Below are 21,049 nucleotides of genomic sequence, written 5' to 3'. Positions count from 1 at the left end.
CCCCACATATTTCTGGTCTTAACAAACAACTCGTTGCCTTACAACCGCTGAGCAGAACTTTACAGAACTTCCTGAACAGCAATGCCATCTTGTTTTATAATTTTTTTTTACAAAATAAAAATACTATTTGTTAAATTCACAAGCCTACACTGAACAAAGGTCAGTTTCAGTTTTAAATATGAAATCTGATTCCAGTTACCTCAAAATGTTAACTATGTCATCACATATTTGCTTATTTCCTTTTCCGGAATACTGGAATTCATTAAATCATTAATTTATTTTTGTCCTCAAAGCTATCTACTGAACACTGTCTACATTTATCCTTTGAATTGAACATAGCTTATCCTCCTTTCAACTTCTTTCCTAAAGAAATTCACAATTTTAGCCACCACTTTTTTGAAATCTTTCATTTACTAAGTAAAAAGGACAATATTTCCACAGATAAATTAGTTCAACATCAGCCTTTAAGCTGGATTCTGCAGCAATCTCATAGCTAACACAGCACAACTCCAGGGAAAATTAGTCTACATGTAAAAACTAGAAGGTTCATATCCATAACCTATGCAAGAAGTGCTTAGGTTTCATCCACAACCATCATTGTAATATAATCTTTGTAGCGCACAGTATTTGTTTCTGGATCTACAGCAGCAGAGAGCATTTCCTCCATTTCTTCCTGTGTAAAAGGCTCACCTGCAACAGAAAGAATATTTATAACATTGTTATCTTTTCTACTGCTTAATTTTCTTAGTGTGGTTTCCCCCCTCTAAATAGTAAGGAACTGGTTTTTCTTTGCCCTTCCATTACACCACTAATATCTATAATTATTTGATATCTGCTATATACAACATCAAGATGTACCTGTACCATTTAAATACATGAACACCTGTATATATGAACACCTGTAACACAACTACAGAGGTAGTTGTGAATTTCCTGCGTTGTGCAGGGGGTTGGACTAGATAGCCCTGGTGGTCCCTTCCAACTCTATGATTCTCTTCTGTGATTCTATACTGGCTGAATATGGTAACTACATGTCTGCAAAGTGTGTATGAATGAATGAATGAAAGAGTTTTATTTGCATGTAGCCATAGGCCATTACAAACATGTCAACAATTACCTCTAATAGTTATAAATCTATATAATAAAAAAGGAAAATATTCTAAATTAGTAAAATGCAAAACTATGTTAGCTAAAAATTGCAACAAAATCCTAGCAAAACTGTAAGAGCTATCAGCCATTAAAAAGCAAAGTGTGTATTACACAAGCATATTCACTAGAAAGCATGGCTCCTTTATATGTGCGTATTCTGCCGTGGCAATATGGGCTCCTTACCACAAAACTCTGCCTCAACCCTCTAGTTGTGTGAAAATAAATGAAGGCTTACAAGTATCTGGAAATAGCCTGGGGGGATATTCCATCCTGTTGCACTTTTTTGGGCAGAGATATACAGAAATGATTCAACAACATTGTCCTTTTAGTAAATGGTTTGGGGACACCATTTACTAATGTGCAGACGACATTGTCCTTTTAGGACAACTGCAGCCACTTCAGTTTTCTTCCATAAACAGAAAAACAGAAAACCACCTGAAAATTCTACAGTTTTCATCATTGGGTGTGCTTTTTTACCCCAGTGACTGTTATATCTTGGGGTATAAAAAATGCCCAGTGATTTCTGCCAAGGAAAATTGATCCAGATAAAAAATGACGTGAAACGTTAAAAGTTGTAAGTAGTCGGTGCATTCTGCAGTAGAAAAATAACTTCCCAATGCCAACGTTGGTGATTGACAATGATAGATGTTTTTGTTTGCAGTCTGTGTTTTTGTTTACAGCTTATGTTTTTGTTCTCAGCTTTCTAATGTCTTGGGTTCAAAGTTGGGGTATTGGGAAACGCTCTGGGATGAATCCAGTGGAGCATTTCTATGGACAGAAGGAATTCTGTCCATGGAACACAATTTTCTCACCTCACCTTCTGCTGCATCCCAAAATACACCCAGCACTGCTGTTCCTGGGGGTCCTGTCCTCCAGAGCATCATTCCAGGAAGCATTTGTGGCTGCAGTGGAGGAGGGGAAGAAAGTTGTCTTCTGTGAACAGAAATGCTCTGTTGGATCTAAGCCTTGTTTCAGCTGCCACAAATATGAATTTGCTGGACTTTGGAATTAGGCTTGGGGTAGTAAATACACCCCAAATACAATTTTGGTACTTTTTAAAACAGAGTTTTCAAAGATAAACAGACTCCAGCAATGATTATTCAAAACCAGCAATCTAAACCACTCTTACAGATCCTCTGTTTTATGAAGTGTTTTCTTTTCTCTGCAGGGTTTGCAAATATGATTAGTGAAGAAAAGATGATGTTTGAAAGTGCTCCTATTATTATTCTTTGGGTTTAAGTGAAGCACATCATATATGCAGGGGGTTTTTTGCGAATGCTTCCCAAGTTCATTGCAAACAAAGGAAAGGTGCAAATCCCATGCATGATTTATATTCATATAATTAAAGTGCAGAAGGATCACAGAAGTGACAAGACAGCAGTAAAAATGTTTTCTCTCATACTTTCATGCATATGGATTGGTTCCTCAGTTACAGACAAGTGCTAGGAAGGCATACAGAACACGAAGCCAATATGGAGTACACCACACATCCCTGGTCAGCAACTAGCTTTCTTGAAGGATCAAGCTTGGAGAGGAGTGGGGGTGAGGTGGGCCCACCCCACCCACCATCCATCCCACCCACCATTCACAAAAGTGACTCCAGCCACGGTCACTTGCCCCCTTTCATCCGGCTTGATGTTTTGCTCAGGGGCCTCCAGCTGCTATCCCCCAGTGTCCATGTCTTGTCACACAGGGTGCTCATGGTACCATGCTAAGTAAGATCCATCCTTTTTGTTTTTCAAACGTAAAGCTAATTTTAATGAAGACCTTTTTACCTTCTTCAGTCATATACTTCACCAACTCCTCTTTAGTAAGATGACCACATTTATTTTGATCTAAAACCTAAAAATAAGAGAATGTAGATTTTTTACTCCTGTTGCCTCAAAGATTTACCAAGTATTTCCCCCCATAAGTAGTTTTTGTTTTGTTTTTCGTACAGACCTCAAATGCACGTAAAAGAATGTCTTCTGGAATTGGTCGGTATCTGAAATAATTAAATACACAAATAGTGCTGTAATATCCAAGTGGAGGGGACTGCCCACCTCCGAGCCATTTGGGCTTGTAAATCTATCTATGGCATCAGTGTGACATCAAGGCAAGAAACTTCATTTAGTGCCATGTTTTTTAAGGCATCAGCAGCTTGACATGTTATGTTCCATCCTAAGGGCCAAACTGCTCTGTGTCTGGAACTCCAAACCTGTTATATAACCCTAAGAAGTAGGGAGTACAGAGGTACTTGGTAGGGCTGTATCACTGGGGAAGGAGTAATTCACTTTTCCTGCCCTCATTGTTTCCTTGACTGAAAATGCACCCCTCTATTAGTTTTATACTCTATAAGGAAAGACAACAAGCACAGGTTCTGGGGGTGGTAGTGGTGGAGCAATTTCGACTGGACCTAGGGCACAGAGAAAGAAGAGTTAATTCCCCCTTCCTCTGGGCTGCAGCCTTGATCCATTACAGGTCTTCCTGCAGCTGCTTTTCAGGACCATGTGACACATGTGGATTTCCAGTCACAGAATTCCAAAGTTATGTATAATTTGACTCTAAATTTTCTGAAATTCTTTATGCTACATATTGGAAATCTAGCTTACTTCCAGACATCACAGAGGGGATAAATAAATGGTTTGATTTTGCACTGATGGCTAAACTATCACAAAATGGCAACCTTTACATGATTATTATTCACGTGCTATAAATGCTTATTAGAGAATAATTATTAAGATTGTTAAATTAGAAATTATTTAAAGAAATGTAGAGAATTGTTCAGATGTTTTAACTGTTCAGAACAACTGACGAAATGATGAGACTGTAAATTATGCAAAAGCTCAGACACTGATACATTTTATATATTTTTTTTGTTTATTTTCCCCTCTCCCCTCTTTTTTCATTTGTATCCTATTATATAAAAATAAAAAAATAAATTTTCTGAAATGAGCTGGTCAATAATTAGGGTTGCCAGGTTCCTCTTCGCCACCAGTGGGAGGTTTTTGGGGCGGAGCCTAGGAGGGTGGGGTTTGGGGAGGGGAGGGACTTCAATGCCATAGAGTCCAATTGCCAAAGCGGCCATTTTCTCCAGGTGAACTGATCTCTTATCGGCTGGAGATCAGTTGTAATAGCGGGAGATCTCCAGCTACTACCTGGAGGTTGGCAGCCCTATCAATAATAGTAGAAACAAACCATGGTCACACAACTCTGCAGTGAACATCTTATTTAGGACAGCATTTGCAGTTTTTAGATTCCTTTCCTTTAAAAAAAAAACAATGTGAAAAGGGAACTACTAAACTTCTAGGCTTAATTAATCAAGGATTCACCTGGCTTTGCCCCCAAATCTATTTTTAGTACTGGGACTCAGCCCTGGAACATGTTGCACTTTGAATTTGCACTTTGAATTGCCTTTGCCTAAACACTGAGTGACCAATGAGAGCCTCAGCACATCTGGGATTAATTGTAAGGGTAAGAAAGGACTCCCAGACAAACTCTCATTTTTTAGAAGTAAGAACCTTACAAAGAATCACAAGAACCCCAGAGGGTTTGCTGTGTTCATCTGCCGCAGCAAAATGAAGCAGAAATCAGGGGCACCTTAAAGACTAACGAAAGTTATTACAGCATGCACTTTCGTGAGCTCATGCTGGAACAAACTTTGTTAGTCTTTAAAGTGCCGCTTGACTCCTATAATAATCCAACAAGGCGCTTCTACTGAAATGTAGACATATCTGCAATATCCAATATCACCTGATGACATAAAGTCTAAACTTCATTTAATGTTGTTAATATAGAATTTAAACCCACATAGTTCATTTTCAGATACAAAGAACTGTGGAGAGTTTTTTTTAATTTCTTCTTAACCTTTGCTCTACTAATGAGGTACATTTACTGTACATACTATGTTTTTCCCCAATAAATGTATGATATGATCTTAAATTAATGCTATCTACATTTACCTATCCATCTATTAGGACACAAAAATCACACCGGAAAAAAGGGTAATTGCTTTAAAAAACTGTTGACCTCTGAACAAAGATCATCTTAATTAAATTTTTCTGGACAGACATACACAATGAAGCCAATAAGGCAGCAGAAGTACACTAGTATCTACAGGCTCCGTTCCCTACCTCCCATTTTAGTGGCTGCCCAAAAATATTTTAAAAGCAAAATCTACTATTTTTTTTCCATTTCATTTATCACTGAAACGTTTTATCCATGCATCTATGAATGGATCGTAATTAAAACCGACCACAGACACATGACACAACTTGCACAATTTAATTTTTCTCTCTGCTACCTTCTTTCCATTAATATTCTTGTCATCATAGGAAGAAATTTTTCCAGACGAATAAACCCAGTTGGTTCTTCTTCTTCCACCTAAAAAATAAAGAATACGACACTTACACACTTTTCTCAGGTTAAAACAAGCCAGTAAATGACATGAATCAGTAAAAGAAATGCAAAAAAATCCTGGCGGACTCAATGTGTTGATGTTGTAAAATGGAGCATCTGGACTATCCCACAGAAATAGCTGGAGAGGAGATTGGGTATGCCAGACCAACCCGCATCCCTCTCCTTCCTTGGCAACAGTGACCACTTATGTGTTGCCTTGGGCAGAGAGCTTACTTCCTTTGTTCAACATATCAAGTGATCCAGACCCGCTTATAGAGTTCATAGAGCACTTAGGGAGTTGAAGAAGAAGAAGAGTTGGCTTTTATATGCTGATTTTCTCTACCACTTAAGGAAGAATCAAACCGGCTTACAATCACCTTCCCTTCCCCTCCCCACAACAGACAACCTGTGAGGTAGGTGGGGCTGAGAGACTGTGACTAGCCCAAGGTCACCCAACTGGCTTCATGTGTAGGAGTGGGGAAACAAATCCAGTTCACCAGATTAGCGTCCGCCGCTCATGTGGAGGAGTGAGGAATCAAACCCGGTCCTCCAGATCAGAGTCCACCGCTCTTAACCACTACACCATGCTGGCTCATAAGCTAGGGCAGTATATCCCTGAGTTGCCAGTATAACCAGGAGATATGCTGATGGGGCACCCTGATGTTGCCACACTGATGCTGACTGCCATTGCAGCAATGCCACAGCCCCATCAGAAACTCTGGTAGAACAACTTATGTGCCAGCAGGAGAGAGGGCTGCCTGGGGGCATGGCAGGAATCAGTAGGCATCTTAAGGCACGCCAGCCCAGGAACGTCTCCTGGCAATGGTGCAAAGTTACACCTGCAAAAACTGCAGTATAGCCCATGGGCACTCATGCAGGCCAGAACACACCCCCACACACACACACACCCGATGCCCCAAGGACCACAGGAGGCTGAGGGGTGGTGCAGCCAACACCCATTGGCCCCTGGCCAAAACCCAGCCCCCCTTATAGCTAATGCCAGCACTCCAGAAAGAAATATAAATTTTGGTCTGAGCAGTCAGGCTAGGGGCCAGGTTGGGAAGCATAGGGCTACATCAGTCCCCCCGTGATCGTGGGACTTAGCATCTTGCACCACAGTGGCGGCTCACACAACACTGGGCACACCAGACTGGAGCACAATCCACTGACAGGGCAGGGGGTGAAGCAACTGCAGAGAACCAGAAGACCCCCGTGGACCTGATTCCCCCCACAGAATATGCCCCTTGCCACTGCAAGGACACATCCTGGATCTTTCCCACAGGCACATCAACCCAGAGCAGCCAAGGCAGCGCCTGACGACAGAATCCCAGGCTAGGGGTCATTGTTTAAATGTTCCTGTAAACAACAGTGTCAATCCAAGCCCCTCCTTTGCTGGTCCCCCATACACACCACCACCCCTCACCCTCCCAGCCAGGGACTGGGGCCACACCTAGGCAACCATGGCAAATGGCAGCACAGTGCTGGACTGCCTGGGGGCAGGTGCTAACCACAGCCCCCTCCGCTGCCGCCCTAAGCCACACCCACGGCTGAAGCCAAACCTCAACAGGGTCCCGGGGCTCCGCTCGAGCAACCCCCACTGCCCCACCCCCTTGGAGGGTTCATCCCACGACAGAGAGAATGCAGGCCACAACCCTGAACAAACTATAAACCTTACTCCGAACACTTTACTCTGAACAGCAACACAGCGACAGTACAAGCAACACAGGCAAACCAATGGGGGGGGTGTCCTCTGGAGAACAGTGGGCCAGGCTGCGTGGGTACCCCAATCTATCAGGGCATGGAGGCCAGGCGGTGCACCAAGGAAGTCCGAGCCTACCCCATGTCCCCTTTAGATCCTCAAGGCCCGTGGGCCAGCCGCCCCACAGCAGGTCTGCAACAGCCACCAGGAGGCTGCACATGTACTGCTCCATCTTGTGCATGAGGACCTTGATGCTGGCCACCTCCCCCTTAAGGTACTGCTGGATGGTTAAACAACCAGAAAAGAGGGGGTGGACCAAATGGAACTCAACCAAAATGCTGATTCCAAACCGAAGAGGTTGAGCTGAAAAATGCTAAAATTACGAATAAATTTTAATAAGGTGCTCGATCAAGTTAAAAACATAAGGCCTCTAGCATAGGCAAGACTTTCACATTCAATATATACAAACAAACACCTGCAATGTACAATCTTACACCGACCAAAGTAGGAACCAAAAGCGTTTTGGCCGGAGAAGACCTTCCTCAGTGATCAGTCATATAGAGTTATAATTTAGTACACATCCTAATAATATAACTGCTTGACCTAATACACTGCTTGATGTATACACATCCTCAAGAGCCCGGCATGTAAAAGAAGGTGAGACATGGAACCCATGTTCTAGTATAAAGAATTAATAAACTTAATGGGAGCTTCACTATACTAGAAGGGCTTTTATACATTTTTTTACTGTTTAGTAGACACATTTATATTATTAAGATGTGTGCTAAATTATAACTCTATGACTGACCACTGAGGAAGGCCTTCTCAGGCCGAAATGTGTTTGGTCCTTTTTGGATCCTACTTTGGTCAATGTAAGATTGTACACTGCTGGATGGTTGCCATCTGGTCCAGCTGAGCCTCCATCCAGTGCAGGACTACCAGTACAGCCATGAGCAATGTGCCTGTGGGAAGGAATGGGGGCATGGAAGGAGCCCTCCAGGCCACAGGATATGACTGGCCAGGCGTGGGACCATCTGGTAGTCTGTGGAGTACTGAATGGGCCAGGGCTGCCCACCCCCCAGGCTTGCATGTAACACACACCCTTGAAGGGACGAACCATGGAGGGATGGGGGCCCGTCATGTCCCGGTCCCAGGCTGCCATGCTCTCCATGGATGCCTCAGATCTGCTGCTGATCCCGCCTGAGAAGGAGCTGATCACAAGGATGCCCCGGCCCCCTGGCACAAGGCGCCTGGGCTCCACTGGCTTCAGTGGGCCATAGAGCTTGTGGACCCCTCTGAGCCCATAGTGGCCTTGGCCCCCTTCTCACTGCTGGAGAAGGACTTCCCTTTGGTTACCTGGTGTGCACCCAGGGAGGTGGATGGAACCTGGTCCATTGCTGCTGTTGTGTGTGAATGGCAGAGAAATGTTATAAGGGACAGGGGGGAAGAGGGCCCATGGGGCCACACAGGGGCTCATGGCAGCGCTGCCACCCCGAGAAAGGCGCTGCCCCTTCAAAATGGGCCACAGACGGCAGGCGTCGGGGACTCCCCAGGATGACCAGGCACAGATGAGGCATCCCAGTGGGCCGATTTCACGGATGGGGGGGGTTAAGGGCAGTGGGGGACAGGGAAGACTGGTGGTGTAGTGATGCACCCTGGGCTGGCCCCTGATGCTGCATCCGCTTGAGGTCCCCGGTGGGGCTGGGGATTCAGAGCAGCTGCCTAGTCCTCTTGTGCAGAGCCCGCACCCATCACAGCACATCCTCCCACCCTCTCATCCTTGTAGACAGCCGCTGGCAGGGAATGGCTGGAGACCAGGCGCCAACAAAGAGACACTGAGGCCCAGGGCCCACAATGCTTGGATAGACTCAAGAGGAGACTACTGGGCACCTCGTGCAGCTGGTGGCTGTTGCCAGGGACAGGGATGGTCAGCAGGCGCGCATTGAGGAGATGCTCGTGGATGTGTAAATACCAACGCAACAGGGACAGGATGCTTCAGCTGCAACACCACGGTGAAGAAGGGAACCTATGAATGGGAGATGTTAGGGGCCTCTACGTCAAAGAGCTAGAGTATGGCCATGGCTTCGTCCTGCTTCGTACCTTACTGAATTTGCTTTTATAAGCAAGGGAGCATGAATGCACATTCTTACCGATCAGAAGCTGGCCCCACAAAAGCCACACCCTTCGAAATTCAAAAAAAAGGAGTCTAGGTTTTGGGATTCAGGAGCAGTTTAATAGGGAGGAGGAGACCACATTCAAGGGCAAGACCACATCTGCCCAGCTGTCTTGATTTTAAAAGCAGTTTAGGGTTTCTGTAGGGCTAAATTGAGAATAGGCAGCTGTGCTTTAAATCCTGCATCTATCAATCTTGCTATATTTTGCAGTAATTTACAGACATATATTCTATTTTTTATATAGGCATCTATATACTATGCCTGTATATCGTAATACAGGCAGTATGTGTAACAGAGTGTTACAGTAGGACCAGGGAGACATATGGAGCTGCCTTATACTGAATCAGACTCTTGGTCCATCCAAGTCAGTGTTGTCTACTCAGACCGGCAGCAGCTCTCTAGGGTCTCAGGAAGAGGTCTTTCCCATCACCTACTTGCCTAGTCCCTTTAACTGGAGATGCTGGGAATTGAACCTGGGACCTTCTGCATGCCAAGCAGATGCTCTACCACTGAGCCACAGCCCCTCCCCTTCAAATTCCTACTCATCCATGAACATCACTGGGTTACCTTGGGCCAGCCTCACCTACCTCAGGACTTTTGTGAGGATAAGATCATGGGAGAACTAAATATGCCACCCTGAGCTTCTTGGAAGAAGGTTGGATAAAAAGTTTGATATTACCACAAGAGGGCCCACGAGGTATTTCTAATCACTAACCATTAACAGAAAATAAAAGGGTGCATTTTTGTACCTTAAAGTGAAGATAACCTAGTTAACCGAGTGTTCCAACAACTGTACAGAAAAAACTATTTATGGTTTTAAAAATCTATACTGACTGCTTACCCAGTTTATTTATTCTCGCAGTATTTCCAAGTCTTACGTGAGTCAAGCAAGAGTGGTCACATTTAATAACTCAACATTGTCCTCTAGTGGCAAAAGTTCATTTATGTAAAATGTTCCTGCTTCCAAATAGACTGTTTTCTTTTTACATGTTTCACAGAACATTTGCTTGCATTCTTCTCCTTCCTGAACAAATCTCGTACCTCATCGTTCATTTCGCCTGCCCTTGGTTTTCTTTCTTTGTTAACATCTATAAAAATACTAGTTACTATAACAACAAAGTGGTGTTATTTTGCTCTGCTTCCAGTGGAATAACTGAAACATCTCACTTTAAAAAAATGTAGCACTGATATCAAAGAACAACTTATTTTATATTGGAAGAGTCAGCATGAGCACTACATGTAAGACAACACCATAGGTAGTCTGCCAGTAACGCATGGAACAGAACAAAGCCAAATAGTTAATACTGAAAGGGTTTCACTGCAAAGGCGAAGTTATATTTCTAAGGTTACAATCCTATGTGGACCTACCTGGGCATTAGCCTCACCATGAATATTCCTCATGTGAATATTTCCTGAAAGATGCTATTTACTGAAGGGGCCCCCCCACACATTGATGTAAAACGGATTAGGTACAGTCATTAAAATCACAGGAATAATGTCCCAATACTAATGGGAAATCCAGAAGGAAATCAAGTAGCATGCTAACATATTAAAGGATGTGAATTGTTTTATGGGGGGAAAGGGGAAAAACCTCTATTGAAGCTAACCATTTTGACATTATAATAATTATTTGGGTTAACAGAGAATTTGGCGTATTAGCAAAAGGGGGAAAGCTGCAAAGGTAGTCTAAAGGGACACACTACCATGCTGTATGGAAGCCAGTTCAGAGGAAGAGAAAATCAAATTGCTCTTTTGGGAGGGAGAATCTCAGCCATCTTTGCAAGTAGCCAAGTATTGCTCTGCAGCTATTAAAATCCGCTCGGAGAACGGTATTAGTGATTTTTAATTGATATGTGCCTATGCGAACAAGGTGATTTTTAATTGATGTAATTTTATCTGTATTTTGTATATACAGATGATTTATTATGTAATCGGTTTTAGGAGCCCCGTGGCGCAGAGTGTTAAGCTGCAGTACTGCAGTCAAAAGCTCTGCTCACGACCTGAGTTCGATCCCGACGGACGTTGGTTTCAGGTAGCCGGCTCAAGGTCGACTCAGCCTTCCATCCTGAGGTCGGTGAAATGAGTACCCAGCTTGCTGGGGGTAAAGGGAAGATGACTGGGGAAGGCACTGGCAAACCACCCCGCAAAACAAAGTCTGCCTTGGAAACGTCGGGATGTGACGTCACCCCATGGGTCAGGAATGACCCGGTGCTTGCACGGGGGACCTTTACCTTTTTAATTGGCTTTACTGACAAGGTTTGCAGCTTATCTGGCTATTGCGGTAATAATAAAATCATTCATTCACTACCATGCTGAGAGAGGTGAATAAGGCGATCCAAGGCAAAACACCTCTGTCCATATAACTGCATGGCCTTCCATAGACACTGTATTTTAGCTATAATTATCAGTTCCACTCCCCTTAGAATGCTTACTGGAGGTAAAGCACCATGTTGTGTTCTTTTCCACCTAAGACTAGAATGTGCCATACACACGCCACATGCAACTTTAGTTTCTACTTAAAATTATGTCAATGCTCCAAAGGTTTAGACCTGTTCAGAAAGATCATACTTGCCAACAAGAATCACGACTATATGTTAATGTGAATCCTAGTGAGAATAATATTCTTACTTTTCCCTAGCATTATGAATATTTTATATGAGAGCCAGCGTGGTGTAGTGGTTAAGAGCGGCGGACTCTGATCTGGAGAACCGGGTTTGATCCCCCACTCCTACACATGAAGCCAGCTGGGTGACCTTGGGCTAGTCACAGTTCTCGCAGACCTCTCTCAATCTCATCTACCTCACAAGGTGTCTGTTGTTGGGAGGGACAAGGAAGGTGATTATAAACCGCTTTGAGACTCCTTAAAAGGTAGAGAAAAGGAAGGGCATAAAAACCAACTCTTCTTCCATTTATGTTAGTTCTCAAAAAAACAGATACCAAATTCCAGTGATTTTTCTTGACATATGGGAAAAATAAAAATCTACTTTTAAAAATTCGTTTATGTCATATATGGCTCACCTTTCTCACTAAGACTCAAGGCGGATTACACGTTGTAAATTAACAGGATCAATGCCATCAATGAATGAAAATCCTATGAAAATCCTAGGTTATATTTCTAACCTACAATGTAGAAAAAAAATCAGATGCCCTGTATAGTTTAAAGGTATAAAATGGCAGAACTTAAAAATATGCAAGTTACCTCTGCAAGCATATCATGTAGATCCCCCTCACTTGGACAGCAACCTAGGGACCTAATAATGGTGCCAATCTCTCTGAAAGAGAAAGCATTTTAATTAGTAAATCCACATGCAATGTATTCAGCAGCTTTTATAAATAGCTTAAAAGATTTTGAGTTTGGGCTGATAATAAGGAGACGGGGCTCCTCTAAGGAAACTTAAGATAAAGCACAGGGTCCTCCACCAACCCAGTCACACACACACCTCATGCTCAAACTGCCTGCTATAAGCTCTTGTTTCATGAAATATCTATTTTATTTTTATTTACTTTACAGCCCACCTTTCTCGCTTCAATTCAAGCCACATTACGAAATATAAAAAGCAATGCAATCAAACAACATAAGACAGCCAATAAAAATGAACAGGACTAGGGGGGTTACCGCATTATGTATTCCCAGCGACGTATGAAGAGTTTGAAAATGTTATAAAAAATAGTGTTCGCACTTTCTATGTATTCCCACCGATGTATTAAGAGTTTGAAAACGTTACAAAAAATACTGTTCGCACTTTGTTTGGCCCCTTTAGCTGTGAAGACGTCTTCCAACCATTTTTTAGCCATGGCATCCAGGGGTTACCGCATTATGTATTCCCAGCGATATGTATTAAGAGTTGGAAAATGTTATAAAAAACACCGCTTTAAAAGGGTTTTTGGATGCCACGGCTAAAAAATGGTTGGAAGACGTCTTCACAGCTAAAGGGGCCAAACAAAGTGCGAACAGTATTTTTTATAACAGTTTCAAACTCTTAATACAAAGGTGGGAATTGGTGGAAAGTGCAAACAGTATTTTTTATAACATTTTCAAACTCTTAATACATCGCTGGGAATACATAATGCGGTAACCCCCATCCAAAAACCCTTTTAAAGCAATGTTTTTATAACATTTTCAAGCTCTTAATACATTGCTGGGAATACATAATGCGGTAACCCCCTAGGAGTAGAATAAAAAGACTGCAAACAAAATACTGTTTAAGGCAGTGTTTTCCATCCTGTGGGTTAGGACCTACAAGTGGGTCACGAAGCTTCTGAAAGTGGGAGGCCAGCCAGCCCTCTCTAGTGGCCGCTCCTGCCCTTTCTCCCTTGTCTTGCTGGTCAACTTCTCACTTTCTTGCCTTTCAGCTCCCTTTGCAACAATAACGAGAAGGGAAAAAATCTGTCGGGAAAAGAAGAGGGAAAGGCTGGAGAGTTGGTGGGAGCGATCCAGGGTGTGGAAAAGAAAGCAGAAGTGAGAAGGAGGCATGAGAATAGGTGGGCTTCGTCTTGGTTCCTTCAGCAGCCAGACTTCTTACCCAGCCCCCCCCACACACACCCACAAACAGAGCCTCACTGCGCTCTACCTGCTGTGGGAGATGTACCACACTGGGCCCTTCACTTTGCCACCATCTGCCCGGCCTGGTGGAACGCTCTTTCAAGAGAGACCCAAGCCTTGCAAGGCTTGTAAGACTGAGATGTTCCGCCAGGCCTACAGTTGAGGACAGAGATGGTCCTTGCTGGCCTCCCTCCCTCCCATCTGTGTGTGTTAAGTGCCGTCAAGTCACTTCCGACTCATGGCGACCCTATGAATCAAAGTCCTCCAAAATGTCCCATCTTTGACAGCCTTGCTCAGATCTAGCATCTACTAGTTATTTATATTCTATTTACTTCAGTCCCCATCCCTTTCCTAATTGAGAGCGCCCTACTGTTGCTCCTTCCCTTATTCTTCCCCTCTGAATGGGTTCCTAATACTGTTATTATATGGCTTAGGGCACCCTTGGAATTTTTGAAGCGATATTGTGGTTTTAAATTGTAAATTGTTGAAATTTTAACTGTGTTGGAATTGCTGTATAATACTTAAACTATAATATTTAAACTATATAATACTTATATAGAGCAATTATTTACCTTTCTTCATCAATAACTCACTAACATACACAAAAAACCCAGAGCTATCAGAAATTGAAATAATGGTGTCATTGCCTAAATCAATGTGGCATTTCTTAAAGAAGGATATTCCAAACCTGACATCCACAGTTTTATTGCATTCATGATCAAACACCTCAAAAGCATCCGTGATCTTCTTCTGGATGTCTGCTATTATAGACTCTGGAAAACAAAACACCACCCATGTATTACAATTAATTCTGCTTTAACTTTCCATCTTAATATTCCCATTCTCCTGGGGCTGCTAAATTGATTCTAATTTTGCCTTTAATCCTGCAGCTTGATGGCTTTACCACTAGGGTTGCCAACCACCAGGTACTAGCTGGAGAACTCCTGCTATTACAACTGATCTCCGTCCAACAGAGATCAGTTCCCCTAGAGAAAATGCCGCTTTGGCAATCGGTCTTTATGGCATTGAAATCCCTCCCCTCCCCAAACCCCACCCTTCCAGGCTCCGCCCCAAAAACCTCCCGCCAATGGCGAAAAGGGATTTGGCAACCCTATTTGTGTGTGTGTAAAGTGCCATCAAGTCGCAGCCAACTTATGGCGACCCCTTTTGGGGTTTTCATGGCAAGAGACTAACAGAGGTGGTTTGCCAGTGCCTTCCTCTGCACAGCAACCCACCTGGTATTCCCTGGTGGTCTCCCATCCAAATACTAACCAGGGCTGATCCTGCTTAGCTTCTGAGATCTGACGAGATTAGGCTAGCCTGGGCCATCCAGGTCAGGATTGCAACCCTATTTACCACCCTGTAAATGTGAGGGTACTTTCTCCCCAGACTTCCCCTGCCAGTTCGCAGCCCAGTCAGGAAGCTGGGGCAGAAAATCACTTCTTGCCCCTCCTTTCTGATAGCATGCTACCATCTCACATTAAAAACCAGCCCCCCTCCTCTCTCCTGGTGTCACCCGACATCGACATCACATGCTGAGCATGCTGAGTGGCAAGGCAGTGAGTAAGGAGGTGTGCGGGTTCTTTAGTTAAACAGCTTTATTTCTACAAGGTACAAACTCAGGGTAGATACAAGGCAGGCTCTAAGTACCACTAATCAAAAGAAAGAAAAAGGAAGTTATTGGCTAGTTCCTTATAATACTTGAAGCATCGTTTTTTTGCTGGGTGTAGGGTGACCCACCCCAGGGCACAGCTGCAAGCATCATCTAGTGTCATTCCCCTATAATATTATCATCCATCATCGCAAATGTAGACAAGTGAGTGCGCTACTCTCAATAACAACGGAAAACACAACAATCGCCCACAAAAAGACCTCCAAACAAAGGAGCAGCTCCCCTTTTCAGACCCCTCTCCATGCGGACTCCTAGGGCCTTAGCTAGAGTTGCCAACCTCCAGGTGGTGGCTGGAGACCTCCCACTATTACAACTGATCTCCAGACAACAGAGATCTGTTCTCCTGGAGAAAATGGCCGTTTTGGCAATTGGACTCTATGGCATTGAAATCCCTCCCCTCCCCAAACCCTCCCCTCCTCAGGCTCCACCCCCGAAATCTCCAGGTATTTCCCAACCCAGAGCTAGCAACCCTAACCTTAGCCAATCTGGATGCCAGGTCCTGGGACTCAAGCCTGACATGGACTCCTCCAATCAGGAGGTGTTAACACTTCAAAGAGCTAGCATGTTATCCCTTCAGGTTGTAAATGTTGCTCTCTATCCGGAGGAGTGCATCTTTCCCATAATGTTCCCATCACACGGATGCTACTCCACAATTCCATCTCCATAACTATAACAGCATATCTTGCCCATCTGCCCCTCATCCCACAGCAAATCCCTTCTGGAAAATTACAGTTGTAAGAGGCCTATTGGTCAAGAGTCTCCCAATATAGCAAGTTTATTAAGCTTATTCTAGACCAACTCGAACAGCCTTATGTCACTGGTGTGAAATCCCTGCAGAAGCATGTAATAATTCTAGTAGAGTTTGCTAGAGAGCAATGTAATAAACATTGTAGGGCTTGTGTGTGTGTGTTAAGTGCCGTCAAGTCGCTTATGGAGACCCTATAAATTAACAGCCTTGCTCAGGTCTTATACACTTAGGGCCATGGCTTGCTTTATTGAGTCAATCCATCTCATGTTGGGTCTTCTTTTCCTTCTGCCTTCAACTTTTCCTAGCATTATGGTTTTTTCCAGTGACTCTTGTCTTCTCATGTGACCTAAGTATGATAGCTTCAGTTTAGTCATTTTAGCTTCTAGAGTGCAGATCTGTTTTGATCTAGAACCCACTTACATGTCTTTTTGGCTGTCCATGGTATCCATAAAACTCTCCTCCAACACCACATTTCAAATGAATTGTCAAGTTCTGCTGCCGTCGGGTCTGAGTCCAGGGCTGTTTCACCCTCCAACTCCAGTGTTGCTTTTAGTTGGGCAAGTGGCCCAGGATAGAGTCTCAGAAGAGATTGAAAGATTGAATAGATTGAAAGAAGAGGGTTCCTCTTCATCCGATTTCACCCCACTGCTCAGCCATTTACCTATTTCTTGCTGCCTTGGATTAGGTCTAGCTCTTCCTCCCTGGCTGTTCCTGGGCATGCCCAAGGGAGGGCCAACCTTAGGCTAGCCAATCCTCCCTCCCCAATTCAGCCCTGGGGAGTGACAGACCCCTGGGTCAATGGGTACTTGTCTTGGAGTGGTGAGCTCACTGGCCCTTCCCCCTCGACTTCTTTAAATAGCTGGCTTCCCTGCTCAACCTCCTGTAAGAAGGTCTGTGCTGCTGAGCCAGCTGCTGAGAGCTGGCCAACTCCCGAGCAGATTCTGCCAAGGCCAGGCCCTGCTGCAACCTGACAGGCACCTCCCTCAGGGGGCTTGCTGGTACAGCTCGCCTTTGATGGGGCTTGCAGTCTCCTGGGATAACTGCAGGGGCAGAGGCGTTGCCCCGGACATGAATCTACTTTCTTCCTGTCAGCTTTCTTCATTGCCCAACTTTCACACCCATAAATAGTAATGGGGAATACTATGGCATGAATTACCTTGGTCGTCAGCGACATATCCTTAAACTTAGGAATCTTTTCTAGCTCCTTCATGGCTGCCCTTCCTAGTCTCAGTTCTTTCTGACTTCTTGGTTGCAGTCTTCCTGGTTGATGAAGGAGCCAAGGAATAGGAAATCTTTAACAATTTCAATTTCTTCATCGTCAACCTTAAAATTGTGCAATTCCCCAGTCGTCATTCCTTTTGTCTTAATGTTCTGCTGTAGTCCTGCTTCGGCACTTTCTGCTTTAACCTTCCTCAGTAGTCATTTCAAGTCTTCACTTTCTGCTAGTAATATGGTGCTATCTGCATATCTCAAGATTGTTAATGTTCCTTCCCCTACCTTCATCTAAATCTAATCCATGATTTCCTTATCATAGGTTCTGCATAAAGATTGGACAGGGAGATAAAAGGCATTCTTGTCTAACACGTTTGCCAACTGAAACCCATTCTGTTTTTCCATATTCTGCCCTACTAGTAGCCTTTTGTCCAGAGTACAAGTTGCACATCAAAACAATCAGATGTTGTGGCACATCCATTCCTTTTAAAACCATCCATAGCTTTTCATGGTCCACACAGTCAAGAGTTTTGCTGTAATCTATGAAACACAAGCTGATTGTCTTCTGAAATTATCTCATGTACTCCAGTAACCAATGTGAATTTGCAATATGATCTCTGGTGCCTCTTACTTTTCTGAATCCAGCTTGAACATCTGGCATTTCTCATTCCATATACGGTAGCAGTCTTTGTTACAAGGTTTTGAGCATCCCTTTACTCATGTGAGAAATTAATGTGATGCTCCGATAGTTGCTGCAGTCTTGGATGTCTTGTTTTTTTGGAACTGGAATGTAAATTGAGTATTTCCAATCTGTGGGCCATTGTTTTGTTTTCCCGATTTGTTGGCATAGTCTTGTTAAGATTTTGAAGGACTCTGTTTCTGTAGCTTGGAATGGCTCTGTTGATAGCCCATCTACTCTTGGTGATATGTTTCTCCCAATTGCTCTCAGAGCAGCTTTCACTCCACCTTCTAAAACTGTAGATTCTTCTTCCTTTAATCTCTTCTGTGTAGTGTATTGTTAATCTAGGGTTTAATATGATTTTAATACTCCAGTTCACTTTTTCTAATTTTCTTAAAGATCAATTCTGTTGTCATTTTATGCATTATATGATAGCAAAATTTTAAAAAATGATGCAATGGTACAGGGATAGAACAGAAGATTATGACTGGTAACAGACGCAATCGTCACCCTATCTGTCTCTATACAAACTGCCCTCCTAGCCACAATTTACCATCTGTACCAGTAACATAATGTGGAAAGTGAATGTATATAGAGAAGCAGAGGGATCACTTCCCTAATGTTTCTAAAATACATCCAGCAGCTGCTGAACAACTACCAGAAACTATTTATTTTCCTTCTTTTTCTGATCCCAGAATGCCGTCTTGGTGAACAGCTTTCTTGAACTGAAAAAAACAGGTGATCTAGAAGGAACCAAATAATAATTATTTTCTGGCTTGGTTTTGACTGAAGTTCTTATTTGGTTCTGTTTAATAAAAAAAATTGGTTACCAATTCTTTATACCTGAACAAGCTATTTGTTACATTTATGCACCTTTCTGCCACTGCATTCAAGATGGTTTAAAATTCAAAACAATTGTCTGAAAATTAATTCATATGACACAAAAGGAAAAGGGAAAGAAGAAAACTCAGGTACCAACTCTTAGTTGATTTATACCATGGTTACATGATCAGGTAGAATCACCATGGTAAGAGTGGAAGGGAACAGTAGTCCTTGTTAGTCCAAGACAGGCCAATGAATAAGGATTTACTGTTACACCTCCCTCTGATGCTACCAATAGAGCCTGATGATTCTAGTTGGGGGAAATATATTATTCATATTGTGATGCTGATTTGCATATGTGACAAGGCAATTGTAACTACTGTGAAACAGTATTCAATGCTTAGAAGTATATACAGACAAATTAAGCTGCAAAACTAAGCTGGACCACTGATCCACGTAGTTGCTATTGTTTACTAAGCTATGTCTACTCTGACTAGAAAGGGCTCTCCAGTTATGTTTGCAGAGGAAGGTAATTCACAACAGCAGCAGAGATCTTTTAACTGGAGATGTCACATACTGAACCTGGGACCTTTTGTAGTATACCGCAGAGCCACAGCCTCTCCCATGGATAGCTGAACATACTACAAAGAAAAGTCTTCAATGTATATAAGAAGAGGATCGGGATCCTATGACTTTTATTCTTGTGTAGATAAGGAAATGTCAGCACATGCAGCATTTCTTACTCCTGCAACTAACATAAGCCGAATCAGTCAAAATCCCTGCTTGTATACAGTAACTGAAGAGACACCACAGGATCTTTCCCCCTACTGTATCTGGTCATTCTTCATAAGCATGTGAAACTGCATAAGATAACAAGAGATATAATTCTCAACACAGCCAAATCTGTCGATATGTAAATCCAGAGATTGGATCCATGAATACACAAGACAGATCGTTCTACAAACCTGAAAAATCCCTAGGTTTGCAGAAAAAATCTGAAACCTAAAATAAATAAATAACTATTAATAAACAAGGGGGTTAAAAAACCCAAACAACAGAAGCAGCGCCTGCAGCTTTAAAAAATGAACACCCTCTTAGTACCTGTTTCTAGGCAACTACAACAGTTGTTAGAAGGGAATGATGTATGTTGCTTTGGGTCCTTATCAGGGAGAAAGGCAGGGTACAAATGAAGTAAAAAATAAAGTTAGCTGAAGACAGGGGACAGATAAAAGGTTGGTGCGCTGAGTGAACAGGTGGAAAGGAGAGAAGGAAGCAAGGAGGTGAACGTATGGGGGCTTCCAGGAAAAGGGAAAGAGGAATAGTATTGGGAAGGGGATATAGGGGAAAGTGATGTGCCCTCTGCAAGTCCTTGTGAGGTCCCTACCACACAACTGGCCCAGTGGGCAGCACTGTGCAACACAGCCATCGTTTTCTTCGGAGGGGTCTGCCAAGGAAAGTGAATAAGGGAAAGCTGAAGACGGGAGCAGGGCAATATTGGGTTCAATAACAGAAGACAGGTTGGATAAAGATAGGTTGGCTGGTGGGTGGGAGAGAATGAAAAACCCAAAAAAGGGAGAGGCTATGGGGGCTTTCAGAGAAGAAAAAGAGAAAATAGTGGGATGGGGAAATGAGATGCCCTCCACAAGTCCTTGGGGCCCCCCGACTTGTTTTCCATATTCTTCACAACCTTTGGATGCAGTCCTTATCTTTTATTCCAGAACTGCAGACCTTTTATTCAGAGCACTTTTACCTTTATGGGAAATTCCAGCATTGTCATAGATTTCAAGAGGATTTGATTACTTTTCTGAAACATGTATGATTGTGTGAAATTTTGTGCTATTTGGGTTAGCAGCCTCAAATCCAGACACTTCAGGAATTTTAGATAACTCTTTGTGAGCTGTGGAGCCAGGAATTCTCAAATCCGGTTTTTCTGACTATTCTCATCTGAACACAGCAGCTATAACATATTTCCCC

The 21,049-nt window shown here is 43.2% G+C and overlaps 1 protein-coding gene across 1 annotated transcript; it reads right to left on the bottom strand.

Annotated features, from left to right (window-relative positions):
• Positions 1–538: 538 nt before the first annotated feature.
• EFCAB2 (EF-hand calcium binding domain 2) lies at positions 539–17,572 on the bottom strand. Its single transcript, XM_056853345.1, has 7 exons — positions 17,519–17,572; positions 14,631–14,713; positions 12,599–12,671; positions 5,432–5,511; positions 3,091–3,133; positions 2,925–2,991; positions 539–690 (listed from the first exon to the last, which is right to left on the bottom strand). Exons 1-7 carry the CDS (start codon positions 17,570–17,572, stop codon positions 575–577), a joined length of 516 nt encoding a protein of 171 aa, XP_056709323.1. The 3' UTR covers positions 539–574.
• Positions 17,573–21,049: the final 3,477 nt, after the last annotated feature.

This window comes from Euleptes europaea, chromosome 7, assembly GCF_029931775.1.
Source record: "Euleptes europaea isolate rEulEur1 chromosome 7, rEulEur1.hap1, whole genome shotgun sequence".
Lineage (NCBI taxonomy): Eukaryota > Metazoa > Chordata > Lepidosauria > Squamata > Sphaerodactylidae > Euleptes > Euleptes europaea.
Note: the sequence above shows the minus strand (reverse complement) of the source record. Positions and strands in the feature narration are given on the sequence as shown.